Below are 21,645 nucleotides of genomic sequence, written 5' to 3' on the forward strand. Positions count from 1 at the left end.
CAAACACAACAGTGCCACTATGAAATATCCCTTGTGTGTTGTTGACTTCCACTTTGAGTGGTTGAATTAGTTTTCGGAAGTTATTTGGGAGCAGTAATTCAAGACCAATTTGGTCCAAACATAATAAGGGTGCGATCTAGAGTTGGTCTCAAAACCAAACCCTCAAGATCAATCTACAACACAGCAGATGGCTTTCAAAATGATCACAGACAGAGAACTATTTTTGTTTATAATTGATTGTTAATATAGCATATTGCTCAATAGATTCATTTGAAATGTAAAATAGGCTTTTAAATCAAGTGCATAATTAATTAATATCATTAATATATATTAACTGAATTTTCTTCACAGGATCAATAAAGATCCATGTGCATAAATGCAGCTGGAAATGGTATTAGTATTTTACTAACGTTCCACATTCAAATTTAAAGTAATTTAATATATTTGCATGGATCTTATTCAAGTGAAATTGTTAGTGGTTAGACTTATTTAGATACAGGTGGTTTAGTCTTTAGTACTAGTTAGTAATATGAGTAAGTGATTAGAAAGAGCTAGGAACATAAGTGTGTATAATACTTACGTTGTGTATGCACCTTCTTTGCATTCATTACATTTAAGGCAATGTTAACAGTATCACACACTCAGAAATGACTTTTATACTGACCAGAAGAAATGTGTTTCCCTGTATACCTGTTGGTGCATCAACATGAAGACATTACAAGGACTATATTGCTCATGGGCTCTGGATTTGGTAGTCAAAACAAACAAAAACATCAATAAGGCCCAAGGGGAAAACACTACAGTCAACCTCAATGGAATTAATTGAATTGCATCAGTTTGGTAAATATCTATGAGGTGAAGTATGGCCTTTTTATGTACTGTACACAAATGCAGCAAACGTACATGAACTCCATGTGCAATATGCAATAGTAGTTATACTACAAGCATTTAGCATCTTGATCTAAAGTGAGACTTCTGTGCAGTTTCACTACACAACATTCTGTATACAGTAGAGTTGGGCAATACAGGCTTACTGATATATCTATATTGTGATATGAGATTAGATATCCTCTGGGAGTTTGAAATGAAAATGTTTTACTTTTATACCTTCCAATATGTGCGAAAATAGCGGATCACAAGCTCACAATGCGTCACATCGTGACAAATTGAGCTTATGATTTAAATCTATATTACAATATCTATATAGTTCGTCACAACATGACATTATTGTCATCTAGGTCTATATTTTCCCAGCCCTAATATACAGTGCTCAGAGCGGCAGCATAATACATGGGCACCTGAGCCACCAGCTGTTACTTCATCTGTCCCTTTTGTATTTGGATTAATATGTCAGCTAATTGCATACTACTTTGTGAGGATCAAACCTGTGTTCTTCCAGTCCCAGAGCAGACGTTCCTATCCATCAGGGCGTCCTGCCATTATTCCTGGTGGTATATAGTGCCACCTGCACTTCACATCTTTATTTGTTTATTTTTCAATATCGGGACATCAAGTAGAACAGATGAATTTGTTTGCTGGTGCTTCAAGTTCAGTGGCACAGGCTAAATACAAAAGCATACAATACTACACTGTATTCCACAGACCATTAGATACACTAGGCTCTCATTCTCTGCCAACAAGCCTTCTACAATACCATGCATATCGTACACAGCACATCGTTCGCCTTTCTCCACCACCTGATATTTTGCAAGTAGTCCATGGCTGTTGCCATTTCAAAGACAGATTCGACTCACAGCATCCTATAACACACTTGTTACTTTGGCAGTTACTGTTGTTGAGAAGTGCAGAGGCCCCCTGCAGAGAGCCCCAGATAAAGCCTGGAGGATGATACTGTACCTCTTCACTTAAGACTTTGGTTTGATCGCAGCGGTGGGCTTTTTTTAAGTAGTGGTGACATGGCATGACCAAGGACTAGATGTTGGTCTCATGCTGCATAGCTTCCTTGTCTTTACAGTTGTGGTCTTCAGAGGAGAGGGCATCCGTCTCAGTTTTGCTCTGGCCCTGGACATGGACCACATCTTCCGTTTCCGCCTGTTTGTACAGCACCTCGTGCTTGCGCTCACGCTCCAGAAGTCTGTAGTTGATGAAGTTTCCAATGAAAAGCCAGATGCTGGCCACAGTCACAATGGCTCCGCAGCAGAAATACATGTACTTGTAATTTTTTGTGACATCGACCAGTTTTCCTGTAGGAGAAAAAACATATAATAATCAAAAACTAATTTTAGAATTTTAAAATCCTAAGTAACTATTCACTCTTCAGTAGAAGTAATCCTTGTTCAATGCCATTAGGGGAACTTTGAGGTAAGATTTGTTTCTATGTCTTATGTTAATATTGAATTACTTGGATACTTCAATGATCCTGTTTAGCCATGTATTTGACTTATACAAGATACAAAACAAGAGTTTAATAGAGTTTTAACTGTGTCTGCACATTTATTAACTTATTGAGTTGAATAATAATGCTATGAATTACATCGAGTTAGACAAAATGCAAGAGGAGTGAAGTCACTTAGTTGATGCAAGAGGAGTGAAGTCGCTTGAATTAACCTATTAAGACCGTCAACGTACTTGTCACTCTAGAGTTTAACCACTTTAACCATTATTGTATGCTTTAGCTATTAATAAATAGCAGATATACAAGTTCAGAGATCTGCTATTTTTTTTAAATCATGAAAATGTTTGCAAATCTTTGAATATATAATTTTTTAAAGCAAACATTTGTAACTCAAAATGTTCTTTCTCTTGGTCGCTGCCACTCGCTGGATCACAATATTTTGAGATGGGGTCCGCGGTCAAATACATATAATTCTAGTGATCTTTGACATTAAAAAAGCTTGATCAACAAGGTATTTTTATATTCTTATAATAAATGGGTTGTTAATGTGAAAGTCTCAGCAGTGAGTAGTGAGTAGTGACCAAGGATTAAACATGCAGCTAAGCTTTCTGGAAGTAAGTACCTGCTAATGGTGGACCCAGGAGGACCGGGCAGCACTCCACGATGGTGGTGAGGCCTACAGCACTGGAGAACCTCTGTGGTCCAACCAGGTCCATTAATGTCTCAAACAGCACAGAGCTGACCATGCCAAAGGCAAAGCCGAAGAAGATTGAATATATCACCAGACCTGTGTAGGTTTCCGCCAACGGACAAAGCATGTGACACACCCCGTTGTACAGCACAGCAAAGCTGAAGAAGTACTGGATCCTGGGCCTGATCCACCTCGAGTTAGCAAACAGCCCCATGGAGGGCCTGGCGACCATGTCGGTAAAAGCCAGAATGGAGAGCAGGAAGGCAGCCTGGTATTCGTCCACGCCCATATCTTTGGCGTAGGCTGCCAGGAAGACGATGGGTGCGAAGAAACCGAAGAACATGATAACGTTGCCCGACAGGTAAATGAGGAAGCCACGGTGCTTGAAGAGGGACAGGTCCAGGTACTTGTTGACCTTCTCGTAGGCAGTGCGCTTCTCCGGCTTCGTGGTGGTCATGGCCACCAACTCTTCGTCCTTCTTGCCCGGCGGCGGGCCCAGGGGCCGCATGAGGGAGCCGGCCACGCAGCAGTTGAGCAGCAGGCCGCCCAGGATGAGGAAGCTGCCTCTCCAGCCGAAGGAGTTGAAGAGGTACTGGTTCAGGGGAGCCAGCGTGCTGAGGAACACGGGACTGCCGGCCATTGCCAGGCCGTTTGCCATGGGCCGCTTCTGACTGAAATACTTGCCGATCATTGTCAGCGCTGGCTGGAGGTTGAACGCCAAGCCCAATCCTATGGGAAAATATGCAACTTTAATACGTAACAAATGTAATGGTAAATTCCAACATTGGAGTTGGATATAAACAATAATACCTAGAAAGGTGTCATACTGGGAAATTGCGAGTGTGGTTGCCATTTTTGCATGTGAGCATACGTCACCGAGTTTATGGGTAACATTTAGCCAATGAGGAAGCAGCAAAAACTGCTTTTAGCCAATGAGGAAGCTGTATAAAGGTGATGTCACAAGAATGCTGGTTCCTCATTGGCTAAATGTTACTCCATGAACTCGGACCGAGAACAATAAGAGCATCGCAGTTTAAGCCCCGCCCGCCCTCACTCCGGTGTCGGAAGCGTTTTCGTTTTATTTAAACGTCTTTTAAGCCTCTGACAAAGCCACCCCGGCTGGTGAGGAATCATGACAATAAACACTATTTTTTGCATGCAACGATTAATTAGAAAGTAAAAAAAAAAGATGATGGTACAACTTGTATCCTGGTCTTTTTTTCACGTCTAAATAAATACTTTATGAAATGTCTATGGATGAAATGCATGGGGGAAAACGCTTACGACACCGGAGTGCGGGCGGGCGGGGCTTAAACTGCGATGCTCTATTCACCATATTCCTGGCCATTCTATGGAGGCTGCCATTTTCCTTTTGCAGAGGGCGCTGGAGAATTTTTATTTGTGTGCTGCTTCATAAACATCTTTTCACTTCCTCCCAAGTAAGGAAGTGACATGGAATTGTCTGTTGCCAGATTTTGCCAAAGAAATAAGCCCAACAGAAGCAACTACAGTAGGCTATACTACTTTACATTTACATTTGAAAATAGCAGATCAGCAAGCTCACAATGTGTCACATTGCGACACATTGTGAGCTTGTATATTTGCTATTAAAAAAATATCGAGGGAAAACATTTCTTTGAATATTTTTGAAACATTTTAACAACATAAATCCGTGTGGAGGTCCCTGGCACCACATATTTTCAGATGGGGATCTGCGACTGTGGACACATATGTAATATGGGGTCCTTGATATGAAAAGATTTGGGAACCACTGGTTTAAAAAATATTAGAAAGTAAGCCCAATAAGCAACAATTTTTTTAGAGAAACAAATTGCTTATTATAAGCAGACATGGCAACCCAGGTACATTCAGAGCCCAGAGCCTAGAACGCCAACTACTGACACTTTAATGCAAGGACAACAGGAAACCAAATGATGTTTTTCAGGCCAGCTTTTTCAGCCTCCGCCTCTTTCAGGATATGAACAGGAAGCCGGGGGCGGGGCCAGGAATAACGTGAATAGTGTATTGCCCTTCAGGCAACCACACTAATAGAACATGACTAGAAAGGTGGATTTTTGGGAAATTGCAAGTGTGGGTCACTGAGAACGCTGCCCCCTCATTGGCTAGAAGTTACTCTATAAAGAAGAATAAAGTTGGCCGAGTACTAGTGTGTTGCCTTTGGCAACCACACTAATAATAATAATAATAATGATAATAATACAACTACTATATAGCCCAGCAATGCATAAACAGAAATTACAATGTGTTTTCTAAACAAAACAAATGACAAAAGGGCCGTTTCCTGATTCAAAAGCACTACTACGTTAATCCAGTAGACTAATCTAATTATCTCTAATTGGACTTAAATAGATTTGGCTCCAACCTACCTCCTATAACACCGATGCAGATGTAAAGCTCCACGACGGTGTTGCAAAAGGAGGCAGAGATCATCCCAATTGAACAGAGGACACCTCCCATCATCATTATCGGCCTACAGCCATAGGTGTTCACCAGTATGCTGCTTATGGGACCTGTAAAAAGTTGGAACAAAAACACAGAACATGTCAGCCCACAACATATCACCTATTTACGGTGGTCAGTGAGTAGTGTACTTAATGATTTAAGCTGGTTAGCCCTGCAAGGTAGTGGAAAGCCAATCTATAAATGGAAATACTTTCACTATATTTATACAACCTCATCTTGTTAGCACTGCTGTGTTTAAGAGTACACATTTCTTTGATGGGATTCCATTCATGGAATGTTTAGGAGTAAAACAAGAGATATTTAACATTTTCATTTCAACCTATATATCCCAGGTAGAGTACAAAGATGCACCAATTAAAAAACAAATCAATCAGTGTAAACTATTCAGCCATTAACAGCCTGTGTTTATATCATGCAAGGGTCATTTAGTCATTTAGAGTCATTGGAAGAAAATCAATTAATCTTGTTAACCAACGTGAACATGATCAGAACTTCCACACTAGATCTGGCAGTGATCCAGCAATAATTGAGATCTGAAATGTAATACTGTAAAACAAGGAATAGTGGAACAAAGTATATGGACTGGATGTTCTAGTACATATAGCGAATGGCCATGAATAGGTAGTGAACATTTTCAGGTCAGCAGTGAAACACAGTAATGAACTTAATGGCTTCAAATCATATTGGAGTGAAGTAGGCCACAGGAGGCCATGGGAGGTTCCAGGTGGTCCCCAGCAAAATGTCACTATTCAATTCATTTGAAATCATTAGCTCCCGAGGCTCGCACCCAAACCTTATTATGCATAACCGGTGTCCCTAACAGATTAAGCTCAGGGGTTGGATTCCATGTACAATTATGACAATTTAATTTAAACCAAAGCACTTTTGACATGAAATTAGTGAGACATTTTATTCAGAAGTATAATCTTTGTTTACATTTAAGGGTTAGTAATGTTCCATTGACGTTTTTTTTGGCTGTACGTTTGTTGGATTCCATGCCACCAGTCAGTGTACAACCGTGTGTTATGTTTGTTTGTTTACATTATCATTACATTATGTTACATTATGTCCATTACAAGAATAATGAATAATGTGGTGGTGTCTGGTGTGATTCTTATCCTGCCTCAAATAATGTGACGACGTCTCATCTCCTGTGCCTGAATCTTAACAATAAAGGAGTCAATTGCATAGGGAAATAAAGAAGTAATAAAATATGTACTTTTTGAAATAATGGGTCTCATTACCAACCAGGGCTGCTGTGCTAAAAACACGGTGGGCAAGACTTGCCGCCTGACTTCATTTGCTCCGCATGAATCTTTTTTTCCGACCTTGAGGAAACTAGTACCCCTCATTTGCATACATAGCAGTGATCAGTATTCTCTGGGGCTTGGTGGGACCCGGATTGGCCGAGATGAGACAGCCCCTGAGCCTGCACATTACCTACCTAGAAAAAGGCTTATCATTCCCTGCCTAGACATGCCATGGACTTCATTACACAGTGGACAAAACCCCAAACTAAATATAACTACCTAGTTTCCAAAAGTGGGTGACACATATAGAAATCTGTCCAGCATATTCTCCATGACCCCTTAATGTGTACAGTAAAGAAAAGGTGGAAACACGGAAAGCTGACTGCGGGGAATGCCATTTATCCAACACACATGGCTAATTGTAAAAGCCCCCTAGCAACCCATAGAGGCAGCGCTGTTCCTTACACCCAGCCCGGAAGGCCGGAACCACGCGGTTTAAACCAAACGACATAGCAATCCTTAGAGAATAAAAATGAGAATACATAGACATTCCGGTACGTACATACATACATACATACATGGGTTTGAACCAAACAACATAACAATCCTTAGAGTTTATATATATAAAAAGAATGTAAACAATTAAGATGTTGCATAATCTTTTTTCTTTTTTTTAATGTTCACCTATAGCTTAACTCACTGAACGCCATAAACGTCTTATACGTCTTTGGACCTCGGTGCCATAAACGTCTTTTACGTCTTTTTAATTAATCAAAAGTTTTATCATTTTTTCATAATTGTAATTTCAAAAAAATCGCTCTAGAAGTTGGCCATATGCCTCCGTGACCTGAGCGATACGGCCGATTTGACTGTAGCACCAGTGTAACACAGTCCGGCGGAAAATCGGTATAGCCGAAGATTGGTTCCGGCCGTTTAAATGTAATCTAAAACGTTCGTTTATACACTTTCCCGTGCATCCCTGACGAACTATAAGTACTCAAAAAACGCAGAAAATTCTCAGGATTCCAGCGGTGCCATCCATTCTTCTCTACCTATCCTTGATCGCGATCGCCAGGGTTCCGAAGTGTGTAGCATGCTAGCTAAAAGGCCTGGCCAAAATGTAAACAACAGGCCCAAACCAAAAAAAAGATGGACGTCTTCTTCCTTCTTCTGTTAGTTGATCAGATAGTAGGAGACCACCCCTGGTGGTTTTCAAATGGTATTGCACTCCAGATTGCACACAGGGCCCATCACAGCACACACATATGATGATGATCAAGACATCTTACACATGTTCTATTGAAGCCCAAATCTAATGATAGGATATATATATATAAATATACATGTTTTCCTTTGTAAGAGGGGTAGTGTGGCTTTCGATAGAAGCATAGATTTATATATGTAATTTAAGTACAAAATATGATTTTGGCCCCCATAAAAAGGCAAAATTAAGCAAAATGGCTGGCACCAGTTTTGTAGATTTTGAATAAAGGGTGGCATTCACTGAGTTAATTAGATTATCTTAAAAACAATCAAAAATCGGATTATCACTCCAGGGTTCTAAAAAAGGGCTTCCGGTCTGGGCCGGAACCGGAGACGGAAATGCACTTTTGGAGGCGGGACATAACCGGTTTTCGGATTCCTGATCCAGTTTACAAGTATTAACAACTATTTGGATGCTGCCACATGAGGACACAAACAACTTTATCCTAAAGTAACATCATGAGCAGATGCCCAGACATGATGCAGTTTTACAGTCTCCTCCCAGGGCCAGGCCTCTGGCTGATAGTGAATCTAATATGGCAGTGCTGACAGTCAACAGAAGCCGGAGTGTTGTTCACTCAGCCTAGCCCAAGGTCAACTACACTCCCTCTCTCTCTCTCCCTTACTGGATTAGCGACATTGATCCAACACTGACACAAGGCAGGAAGCTTAGCACGTCACTCCTCACTACCCAGCGACACACTCCGCTGTAAAAGCCTGAGGGTTAAGTTAAAGGAGAAGCCTAACCCATTTTCAACCTTATCTTCATATAATTGGCCAACACAAATGCTCGTTTTACGATTTCAGTCTACTCACTGTCTCAGAGGTAGGCTGTGGGCAGTTGAGAAACCTGCCTGCTGATGATGACAATATTATTATTATTATTACCCTTATTATTACCCTTATTATATTATTATTATTATAGAACAGTGAAGTCATGACGTGACTCGCTCATCCCCCGGTTCCACGGAAGTAATTCTCTATGGAGAATAACATTGAGTCATCTTAAATCGTCTCATATAAGCATTGCGGTCCAAAAATAAACAAACAGTCTGTGCGATATTGTCGGCGAGGTGACTCTGTGTGGTTTATGATAGTCAGTCACTCATAAGTGATAAAGCCTGTTTCTAGTGAAAATGTAACCAATTCGGCGACAGTAACATTAGCGTTTTTTCACCATCCGTTGATTCTTCATATCCATATGAGTCAAACCGCTGAGATCATGTGTTTATAATTGGGACACAGTTCTTATATGACGCGATATGAAAAAGGTCTATGGGAATTCAGAATGGGGAAGAAAACCGCGAACCAGGTAGGATGTGTAAATTACGTCACACTTCACTACTCTATTGGTGGCCATTTCAAACAAAAGTTAGATATTTGTTTATGTTTATTGATGAAAGAATGATGGCTTCTATGTCAGCATGTTAACTGTCCAGGAAGAGAAGCAGAGCGAGAGACACAGAGCAAGTAGAGCAAGTAGGAAATGGTACCATGCATGAGCATTAGTGAGGAGGACCAGTTGTATGGTTGAAAATGTGTTAAGTACTCCTTTAACTCTGAAAGTGTACAAATGTAACAACCATGTTGTATAATCTCGGAGTTACAAATGGATGAATGAACAGATGAGGATGTTACTGTGTGAAGAGAAAAGTGCAGGGACACACTAGCCAGTAGCCAGTGCACTACTGTTATCTGGTGTAATAATAGTAAGGTATGAACGACTGCACAATGATGCCGTTTTTGGAAGTCACATGCTCAACCATAATCTCATACACACTAGGGCATTCACGAATAGTGATTTTTAGTATTCTAATTATTCAACCTCAACGTATTCGAATAGTCGAATATTCTACAGGACTGGCCAAACTGTCAAATATTAAGTAAGCAAGAGGCGAACATTGTGAAAATAGCCGATCTAGATGCTCACAACGCCTCGCGTTGCGAGGCGTTGTGAGCATGTAGATCTGCTATTTTCACAATACTTATCAGCGGAACCGAGTCACATTAAATGTAATACCTACAATTCCAAGTGCTTGTCAGGGTGGGGGTCCCCAGTTCAAATATGTTTATGTTGGGGGTCACGGCCTAAAAAGGTTGGAGAACCCCTGGTATGGAGCATTAACAAATTCATCCACCAGGGGCATTGACAACTCATTCTTATGACTTCCTATCTATACTATCATTTTGCAAATGTCTGTCTGTCTGTCTGTCTGTCTGTCTGTCTGATTGTCCCAGCGTTTCTCCTCGGTGGCTGGAGCAATTGATCTGAAATCGCATCACCATAAGCATATGAACACACCTGACATAACTGTGAAGCCCGTTTGTCACTTTCACAAATCGTATGCTGTATATTAGCATTTTTATGGTGTATCTACTATCTATTCTGCATCTAGCATGAGGCACATCTATTCTGCATCTAGCTTGAGGCAAAATGTTTAACCAGCTCTGTGTGTGTGTGTGTGTGTGTGTGTGTGTGTGTGTGTGTGTGTGTGTGTGTGTGTGTGTGTGTGTGTGTGTGTGTGTGTGTGTGTGTGTGCAGGCAGGCGGGTGTGTGTGCAGGCGGGTGGGCTGGGGGGGGGGGGGGGGGAACAGTATCTCTGTAGCCATTAAAAGAAACGGGTTTCTTACATTGATGCTCCTACATCATGCAAGCACCAGTTAAAGTTACTTTCCATCCCTCATATACTGTGTGCACAGTGCACATCCCATAACCCACACACTGCACATCATTTTGGAGCTCATATCTTTGAACGGGTAAGGGCTAGTCTAGCCAAGCTTTATAAACTATATATCTTTTAAAGAGAAAACCAAAAATAAATAAATAAATATTCGACTTCAGTGAACAACGTCGAATAGTGACTTTGATATTCAAATATTTATTTGAATGCCCTAATACACAGTCAAATCTGGAGTGTTGATGCGAACACTCAGAGCTTAAAAGATGTTCAAACACATTGCAAATGCTGCGTGATGGGCATGCAGTTTTGTAATAGATGAGGTGGTGTAAATGGGCCACAGTGAAACCTCAATTGCATCATAAAGGCGAGGCTGAGCATACTGCAGGCCACCAGTCTGTTTATACAATGACTAAACCACATATTACATTATACAGACATCTGTGTGTGGGAGTTAAATGTTATGGCTGTCCAAAAGTGTGAATAGTTTAGACATCATTATTATTAAGTGTGTGAGTTGAAGGTGATGTGATATTCTTTTGGTTAAGGCAAAATTGTATTGTTCAAAGGTTAAAGCTCTTTAGTCCAATATTAATCATTGCTAGCCAGTGTTCCAGTTCCAATTTGTCGGCTTGTTTCATCATTCCAATTTCACTTGTTTATCCTGTATGAGTTCTCTCTCCTGATTTGATGAAATTGTTATCCTGACCGGAAAGATACTCTTTTGGGTTTACTAAAGAGCTGGAGGGATGGGCACCGGCAGACTCCCGTTATTTAACAAACATTCTATAGTAATTATTGCAATGGGAAAATACTGTAGAGCTATTTTCTTTACAAAAATAATTTCACTTACAGTACCTTTATAACTAGAAACAGTGCTCTTCCGAGCACAGGTCTCCGCCAGGTCAGGCGTCCTGGTGGTGCTATAATAGGCCAATGTGAAAAGGGTGGCATTTGTTCCTTGACCTAGAGGCCAAAGAATATGTGTGGCTAATAGGGTTGTAACGGTACTCGGTGTTACCGGTGTTACCGGTGAGCGTACACCGAGTACTTTACTTGCACACCGATAACACTGTTACGTTAAATAAAAAGAAAACGCATCCGCTGCTCTGCTCTGCCCCGAGGAGCGCAGTAGAGATGTGACGTTCGCCAACGATTCCGCTCTTTTGAACAGCTCTTTTAAATGAACGATGGGATTCGGTTCTCAATCGTGCGAGGCCGGGAGCTGTTCCTTGTGTGGGAGTGTCGAGAATCAGAATTCAGAATCGACGGATCAGCCACGGGGCGAGGTACAGCCCATTAGACTGCATGATGTCTCGTCCCCACTCGCAGGGCACGTTCCTGGTCCATGTCACAGCGCGCAGTAGGCGGAAAAACTACGATTAGCCAAACAAGAAAGCGCAGGGCTGTTGTAACACTAACAGTGTTGTTGCTTTTTTACAAAGCTGAATTTTTAATATGGTCGGATGGTTGTTGTTGTCGTAGCTTGAGGTAGCATTGGCTGCTACTGAGTGCTCACAAGACAAGACAAGACAAGACAAGACAAGACACGCAATGGTGTTTGAAACGGTGTTACCGATAACCGCGGTGTTGACACGGACGATATTTTTGGTGTTAAAAATCTCATACCGTTGCAACCCTAGTGGCTAATTTCAAGGTAATCTCAAGATGCGTTCATGAGTTGAGGCAATTTGTGAGCAATTCTGCCAACTTTGGAAGGCAATATAACCAATTAGGATGGAATATGAAATATCAGACAGATCGGCCTTGATCACATGACTATGTGATGGAGCAATAGCAAAGAATGTGTTTTACATAAGTTGGCCTCCTGGTGGCGCTATAAAAGGAACATTTGAGAAATGCAGGGCAAAGGTAACAAACTAATGGGACGGACACACACACACAAACGAACGGACGGACGGACGGACAGACAGACAGGGGGGAGAAAACATACTCTCCTGGCGGACCATATAATATAACTGTCCAAAGTATATAGTATACATATATAACCTTCACGAATATATGAAGGTAGCCTATATATGAAGGTATATATACCTTATTTATTTATACATCGAATTTCCATATTAACCTTTTAAATACATTTTTTAAGAACTAGTTTTAAATGTAGCAGTGCTTTTTATTATAGCGACATTTATGTTTTTATGTTCTGTGAATGTATGTTTTTAACCACTGCACAAACAAAATATATATGAGATGCGTGATGTCAGACCGTGAACTTAACTGCGATCTACGGTCGCAATTAACACATCGGCTGCCCAAAAGGTGGCGCCAGAGCCCCAGCTAAGTGCCCAAAGCCACTTCCATAGAAGAATACAAGGCCCTGTTGCGTCAATGCATGCGTCATGACGTCACTTGGTCACATGAGCGCAGACAGGATGTTATTGTGTAACTTACTGTAGGGACCAGTGTTGATCATAGCTGTTCATTGCCGATCAAAATTTGGACATTTTGCCGCACCACGCCACAGTTTTAGCCATAAAACAAACATCAGAGATAAAGGGCGTTAAAGATGGGGAAATGCATTGGAGTATACAGAGAAAAACGGGCGCGCGATGCTCTCAGCGTCGACTCGAAACGACTAGCGGCTAATGGGCTACATCCAGGCGCAGCCCCAACCTTACGGTGAGATTTAAAGTTAATACTGTAAATACAGTAAACACGTCAACGCGTCGTGGGCCTCCAGGGACATCAAAGAGATTGGCGTGTAGACCGCTCATGGGCACCCGCTGTGTTAACAGTGCAGTTACCATCTTGCTTCAATGGAAAATGTCACCCTCATAAACAGGTAGCCCAACAACATGAACACCAACACACAGCAACGGGCTGCTCGCCTGCACACAGAGAAATAAGAAAACTATAGAGCCAGTATCTGCAGTTATGCAGCTCATGTGTCCTGGGTTTCTATTTTTGAAAAAGTGTAATGAGATCTATGTTTTTTTTTTATTGATTAGAATTGATTGTGCACGTTTTTGACAAAATATGGGTCAAAACATCAGTAATTGGCTCTAAAAGAAGACCCCAAAAAAATCATTAAACACTCAAGCAGTGATTGTCTCATCAACGTACAACACACAGGACACAAGAGCAGGTGTTTAATGAATAGCTGATGAGGCGTGGCTTCCTTGAGCTCAAATCAATATGAATGAATGGGGCCAGGAATTTACCAGTAATAAGAGGCCTCTTTTTAGTAATTGTATCGCCGCATGTGTAATATGATTATCCTGGCAGAATTAAAGCCTGCAATCTTTATGGCTAAAGGAAAGAATTGCCACTGTTATGACCAATAATAGATTTATATTTTATCAATTTAGGCTTAACCACAGCAACCTACAATCATAGTTGAAATATCTAGGTCGCTGACTCGCTGGCATAAGCAACACAAAGGATAATATTCCTTGGATCCTAAAATGATCACTTTTAAAGAGAGAAGTGCCATTGACGGAACAGGGAGATGAGAGCTGTGAATGACTAGGAGGATTGCAACAGATGGCAGACATGACTCCAACCAGCAGAAGCCTACTCAGTGATTAACCACTTAAACCCTATAGTTGAGAGTCCAACAGGGCCAGGGGTCTATACTAGTCTCCCTAGTTTTTTCACTTTCCACCAAATATCTTTGCCAAAAATAGCTCACTAGAGAACTACAAAGTGTCAGTGCTCCATGCTATTCTTGCCTGCATTTCTGTCCACTGGTTGCCATTTCTGTAAAGTGTCTCACCTGAGCATGCAGATCTGCTATTTTCACGGAATGTTCAACCACAGAATAGTGATATGGCATGTGATCTGCAGGATATGGTTTAATATATTGCTGAAAAAATACATTAAAATGTCCATTTGCAATGTATTCGATCCTGATAACACTGAAGTTGCAAACCTATTTATTTCACTGACTGGATGGAAGGCAGTTTCATTGGCTTGGTTGACTGTGAGAAAGCCGGCACAGAAAAATGAACTTTAATGATACATTTTTCAAATGTGTTTTGAAAACACTTGCTCAGGGCACTTTAAAGCTTCCTTCATACAATGTATTTGTTCCAAAAAGAAGAATGTGAATGCTGCTCATAGTACTGTAGCTTGTCCATTATAAACAACAAACGGCCCATTTTATTTGGAGGGAAAGAAACCATTAATCCTTTATGGCGATGCTTCCAGTCAGCTTCGGTCTGCCCAGGTTTCAAATCCCAGCTGGCTGAGTGAGACATGGTCCAGTGAAGTGTGGCCAGGTTTTAAGTCAGTGGAGGTGCTGGCTCTGTGCCAGTTAGTAACGAGCTAGGGATATTTGTGTATTTTATACCTGCTGCTATTTGATGTGTTTTTACCCAATGCCGTTTTTCCATTTCTTTTATCTGTATCACTTAAACCATGCACACACAATACTGTGGTTTTATAAACCTGCTGCTTTCTTATGCTGGATATGTGGTGCACCTTACGTGGTGCCATCTATCTATTGCTCATTTTCAAACATGCACCTTCTGTAGACTGAAAACTCACCTTTTCAGACTCCACCTAAACCCTTAGCACTACAGTAAAATCAATGACCATACATGAAGCATGTGTTTGTTAGGTTTCTTTAGAACTTGATTATATTGTGTTTTTCTCTAGATAGATATCCATTTACATTGTTATATTGCTGTTAATGTACTGACCTATTATCTTGTTTATTATTGCGATGTTGTATCTGCTTATTGTAAGTCGCTTTGGATTAAAAGCGTCTGCTAAATGCCTAAACTGTAAACTGTAAACTGTAGGGCTGTCACGATATGAAATTTTACATGACGATTAATTGTCACTCAAATAATTGGCGAGTAAACGATTTAATTGTGTATTTGTCGTTGATAATTACATTTCTGTTTGGCTTTTAGGCTTTGAGGTTGCATATGGCAGATATGACACATAACCTAAACACACAAATAAATTACTGACATATTTGACAACTTACTGCTTAAAAAATAACATTGATAGTGGAAATAGCCGATCTACAGGCTCACAACTTTTGAGCTTGTAGATCTGCTATTTCCACTATTTCTGACATTTTTCAACATTCACGATTATGACGATTATGACAAAATAATTGCGATAATGTCAAATAATCACGATTAGACGATTATGTAATAATTGTGACAGCCCTAACCTTCTGTGTTCTGTAACTGTTCATCTCTTTATCCAATGTTCAGAGCTTGCACAGCAACTGTAATCATGTGATCTGACAATTAAGCCCATTCTGATTTCAATAACTGAAAGGAAAATAAATCCTACTGTAGTAATTATATTAAGGGTTCACAATCAGCTAATCATAGTGTCCAATGGTCACAATGGACCTTAATGATGTTTGTGTAATCTTTATCTTTTAGCAGAGCTTTTCTGACTGTACTGCAGTACTGTTCAAACATGTTGATAGTATTCAATCAATCCGCCACTCAATCCGTCACTCTTAAACTATATACTGTATAATGCAACATAGAGCACAGCAACACTTTAGTAGAGGTTTGGGTCATGACTCCAAATATTAGTGAGATATTATAACCGGGTTTTGTACGTTATACACTGTTTGAGTCTGTTTATGTGTTTAAAAGAGAGTGACCCGTTTCATTGTGCAATGTCAAAATCAATTAGGTGACTATATAGGCCAATTATTTGTTTACAAACATTGAGACTGAATGCACAGCTGACTGTATGTATCATGTAATCAATTCCCAACAGATCCCCAAACCTGTTGTTTTGGGGAGCACTGGTTATTCAACCTCCTCTTGTGTGCTAGTGAGGTGCTCCCATGGGAGCGCCCTTATCGAGACATATATACTTCATTGCGCAACGGTGTTCCGCGTCAAGAGTAGCTGATATACAAACTCACATCGCGTCACCAATGCAACCCTTCTGAGCTTGGAGGTCTGCGCGCGACACCGTCGCAGGACGGAGCATAAATTAGGCTTCATGGACTGCAGCTGGGCGAGCTGTAGACGCTTGTGATCCAGTGGATCGGGTGGGTGATCATGAGGAGCGCTCCCTCTGTTCTGATGACGGTGAATAGAGGTGGGGTTGAAGGACAACTGTTTTGAATCGCTATTATTGTTTACAATCAACAGAAACTAAGGATTATATATTTCAAGAGTGAGAATTTACAGTAAAAATCCTACGCATTCTTCCTCCACACTGGGAGAAAAACGGCATCTGAAAGTTTGATGGAATGCATTTTTAAACACGAGTGCCATCCATTGCATCCTATGAACGGTGGGGTTCATTTGGTGCCGACCGGCGTGCGCATACTGGTTTATATCAATGTGACGTGGACCATTAAGGCATCTATTGGATTATCAATTTCAATTTTGGCACAAAGCAACATGTGTAAGCTTGTAGATTTGCTATTTTCACTAGTTTGGGTCCTAGGCAAACGTCTCATTTCTCTTTTGGGACTTGAGCTAAAAGTTTGGGAACCACTGCTTTAAATGACATGATGATCATTAAAAAAGAAAAGTAAAAAAAGAAAAGATAAAGGAAGTTAAGCACAAATCAAGGCCACTCACCTCCGGCATACATGACTGCCAGCATGATGGAGGAGATCCATGCGATTTCACTGTACGAGGCACCGAAGATCTTCTGGATATCTTTATAGAAGACAGTGATGGCCTTGGGGAAAGCGTAGGAGAAGCCGATGGAGATGAAAGCTCCCAACACCACGGCCCACCCCCACCCTCCATCCGGGGGCTGCACAGCGGGAGGACTCGTGGCCGCTGGCATTTCTGGCTCAGCTCAGCGTTTCGCTGTTCACTGTGACAGACGGAGATGGAGAGGAGAATTAAGTTCAGAGATCTGGATAGTCAGAACATGAGTTCATTCATCGGTTATAGTCAACCGTGCAGGTACAGTATAAAGATCTGAAAAAAATCTTTGTGTCATTTGCATTCATAGGGAGGACATGACAACAGCACTGTATCCTCTCCACTGCACATTTAACAATTCATTTACAAATGCATGCATGTCCACACACACACACACACAGTTAACTATCCTTGTTAGAGGACACGTGCCACCACCATGCTCGCCCCTACCTGAGAGACCAGACCTTGCCACCACCCCTCATTCACCTTGAGACCCAGCCCTCCCCTCCCCTCGGGCAGCGGTAGAGTAATGGAAACTGGGTGGAGACAGCGGAGAGAAATATAAATAAGGTAAGCAGTCAGAATCACACACTGTTATTTACAAAGCAAACATGCCCTGATCCTGTGTGAAAATTGAGATCGGCAACAGCGCAGTCACGCTTTTCTTTATTGTCTTTATTACCAGCATGTGAACATTGAGAAACTGTCGGCTGTGCCTGTGTATAGTCTTTATTACCAGCATGTGGACATTGACAACCCGTGGCGTTGACTGTATATAAAACAGGGAGAAACACAAACATGAGCTCTCTCGCTCAAAATTTAATTTCCAACTATTTACATTTGTAGGAGCAATTTGCTGTCCATTCATATGAATGTAATACTTGCTCGAATGTTCACAGGCAGTTTGTCAGAACACGTTTTGGGCTTATACACAGACATAATGTGTGTGTGTGTGTGTGTGTGTGTGTGTGTGTGTGTGTGTGTGTGTGTGTGTGTGTGTGTGTGTGTGTGTGTGTGTGTGTGTGTGTGTGTGTAAGCAAGGTGCAAGGTGCAAGGCTGCAAGGTGTTCCCATACCATACAGAAGTGTCAATTGCTCACAATGGCATCACATGATGCAAGTTATAATTTAAAACAAGCGTGTGTATGGCATAACTACCATTAGGTGGATAAGAGGCCAGAGATGACGTTCACAGCAGCTGCAGTTTCACACAGTATTAATTTCACTCAAAATAATGTAATGTAAAGGTTCCATTTGGTTCCATTTGTTAATTTGAGTTAAATTAACACTTTATTTCAAGAATTATTGCAAGAATCTGTGCTGCACTAGAACGCAGAATTCAATAAAACAGGACTTCACAGGGACAATGTCAAATTGTCAATAGCCACAAAATGTGAAAGACTGACTGAATGGCCTAGAGAAAGTCCTATTCTAAACAGTACATAAATAAATACATAAATGGTGCATTTAGATAGCACAGCACCTTCATCTAAAAGCCTTTAAAATTTCACACCAATTGCAGCGGAAACCATGCTTGGGAGCAGTTAGGGGTCAAGCGTCTCTGGATCAAGGACACTTGCCACCCCTATCCTAATTACGACGTTGTTTTTCTTTGCTCAGTACAGTCATTTGTTTACTAGGATTCATGCCATTAACTCTGATCTTGCACGCACCTGGAAGTCACTTTGGATAAGAGCATCTGCTAAATGCACGAATCCTATCTTTTAACGTTTTAATCTTAGAGGCTGTGGAGGTCACGTGATGCCCAGCTGCAGTCATCAATAAATGATGTCTCTTTCTCGTTGCTCTTCTCCACAGATCAGGTTGCTCTCTTGTAGAGTCTCATGCATATTCACTTAAAGGTGTATTCAGTGATAATGAAAGTGTCTGGGGGTCATCTTGTCCCTAACTGGCCTTACAGCGTGGACATTTTTAGTTTTTTTATAGATTTTTGAGCGGTGGTTACACCGTCTCCTATACGTGGCCGTGTGTGTATGCGTCCGTCCGTCCGTGTGTGTGTGTCTGTATGTAGCCTGCAGGCCTGCAGTACCTTTTATGACCACACATGTTAAGGGAGGGGCGCTGTTGTTCAGGCCAGGCCAGACCAGGCACACACACACACACACACGCACACACACACACACACACACACACAGGGGGGAAGGGGGGGGGGGGGTAAACCACCGCTCAGTTCACACGGGTGTGATTTTTTACACCATTATAATGTTCTCGTTTTGATCATTAGACCCCATCACTGAATATCGGTAGGCCTACGTCTCCAGCTTCAGGATATGTATGATACTGATTTACTACGAGACTGTGGCATTTTATGAGTCCAGTAGTTTACAATCTAGGCATTTAGCAGACATTCTTAATTCAGAGCGACTGTGGTTCTCAAAACTTTTATTTTGACCGTCATAACTAAACATCATAACATAACTACGGCCACACTCTACCCTGATTGGTCGAGGACTGGCTGGCCACCTCTGAAAACCGAATCTAGCTATGCTCGCAACACGGGCCATGGTGGAAGTCCTTATATGGTCAGCACACATTCTAGTGAGGAGAATGAATGGAAAATGTACCAATTATATTTTTATTTGAATGAAATACAATCACTGAATATACCTTTAATCACTTCTTCCCCAAAGTTCTGTCAGCAGAGGGCAGTTTATCCAAATGAGTCACTCTGGTCTGTGACTCATCCAACAACTGATACTGATATGAATGACATTACAAGGAACACAGTCAGTTGTTAAAGGTAACTTCATTGCATTCGACAGATCAAAAATAGACACAAGAACTGTGTTATTCAGATGACTTAACAATTTCCTGCAGACTAATGACCCCAGAACAGTTTTTACTATATTTTCAGAGAACTACTTCTACAACCCATAAGGACACATCCTTCCAGCACGGTCTCTGTAATGACTTCGTCTAAGATCCAAAGTCACTCCCAGTGCTGGACTGAAACTTTAATGCATCCACAAATTGCAGCCCTGTGTGTGAAAATCTAATCCTCAATGTCTTTTTGATATATTGCTCATTTAATTTGAATTAAGCGTCTTTTAGAGAAAGCCACGGACTGGGTATAATCCACTTTAATCTGATTAAATATTGAGTGCCCACAACATTCGGTGTATATATTGGACTTGATTGATTGAACGTGATGACAATGTATAAAGGCGCCTCAGGCCTCATAAGCAGCTTAGATTCATAATTCTGAATATGAACGACCAATACACTCAGCTGGTAGCATAATCGGAAAACAAACTAATATAAACTAAACTCTGTTAAAAAAGAAAATGCAAAAATGTTCAGATGTGCCAACACAAGTTCTCTATCCGAATACTTGTGTTGTGTGGTTCACAACAAAAGCACAACATCCTCGCGACTCGGAACATACACTACGCAGGAGCAGTGCACAAACTGGCTGAACTACCAGGCACCTAAATAACAAAGCACATTCAAGTGTCCCGTTACAAAATGACCATTATGAATGGACATCCGCTGCTTAGTGCTCGTCTTAAAACCCCAGGACATCATATCAACTGCCATTTATTTTCTGACCTTCATTTGACTTGATGGTTACAACAGCAGTAAGGAGACAACAAACACGTCTTACACACCAAGAACAAACTACTATTCCAGACAGCTGGAAGGCCGTGGCTCCTCCAAACCAATCACGAAATCACAAACAACTGCTTGCCCTTGATTACGGTGTCAGCCTGTGTATACATTTCCCTCCAATTTGGGCGCACCACCCCCCTTTATACAGCACTTTATAGAAGCACCTGCTACCGTAACATACCCGTAAGGTACATAAGCTTATACAAACAACAGTGTTTGGTTAAGTGAGCAGCACCGAGGGAAGAAGGCAGGGAGCCAACAATTATAAACAGTGTCTCTCTAATCAAATTGCCCAAATGACGCAGCTGATCATATCAGGTGACATGGAGGTGAATGGTGGGAGTCAAGAGGAAGAGGTGTATCATTAATGTTGTTGTAAACTCCTGGCCTCCTCCTTCTGGCCAAGATCAAAACCAAGGGTCAACTTGGCAGGAGGCCTGAAAGACTGCATTCTTCCTAGATTGGACAGATATGGGTTGTCAAATGGGTTCTCAAGTTTATCGCACTGAGGGGATATTCAGACCCATGGTGTTGAATTTCAGGTCAGCTCGGCTGTGTAACCATGGAGGTGACAGCAACACCAACTACATTTCTCAGGAGCAATAATACACTACCTGTGACCAGTCCAGAAAGTGTTTTGGGAAACTCAGAAAGAACAGACACAGTGTTGGTGTCTC

General features: G+C 41.3%; 1 protein-coding gene across 1 annotated transcript; it reads right to left on the reverse strand.

Moving 5' to 3' along the window:
- Positions 1-1,932: 1,932 nt before the first annotated feature.
- LOC308309199 (monocarboxylate transporter 2) lies at positions 1,933-17,478 on the reverse strand (the record flags this gene model as incomplete). The annotated part of the gene is made up of 4 exons (XM_080754693.1): positions 1,933-2,204; positions 2,979-3,776; positions 5,435-5,578; positions 17,265-17,478. The coding sequence occupies 4 exons, from the start codon at positions 17,476-17,478 to the stop codon at positions 1,933-1,935; spliced, it is 1,428 nt and encodes a 475-aa protein (XP_080610819.1).
- Positions 17,479-21,645: the final 4,167 nt, after the last annotated feature.

The sequence above is a fragment of the Nannobrachium achirus genome (assembly GCF_963921795.1).
Source record: "Nannobrachium achirus genome assembly, chromosome: 23".
NCBI lineage: Eukaryota > Metazoa > Chordata > Actinopteri > Myctophiformes > Myctophidae > Nannobrachium > Nannobrachium achirus.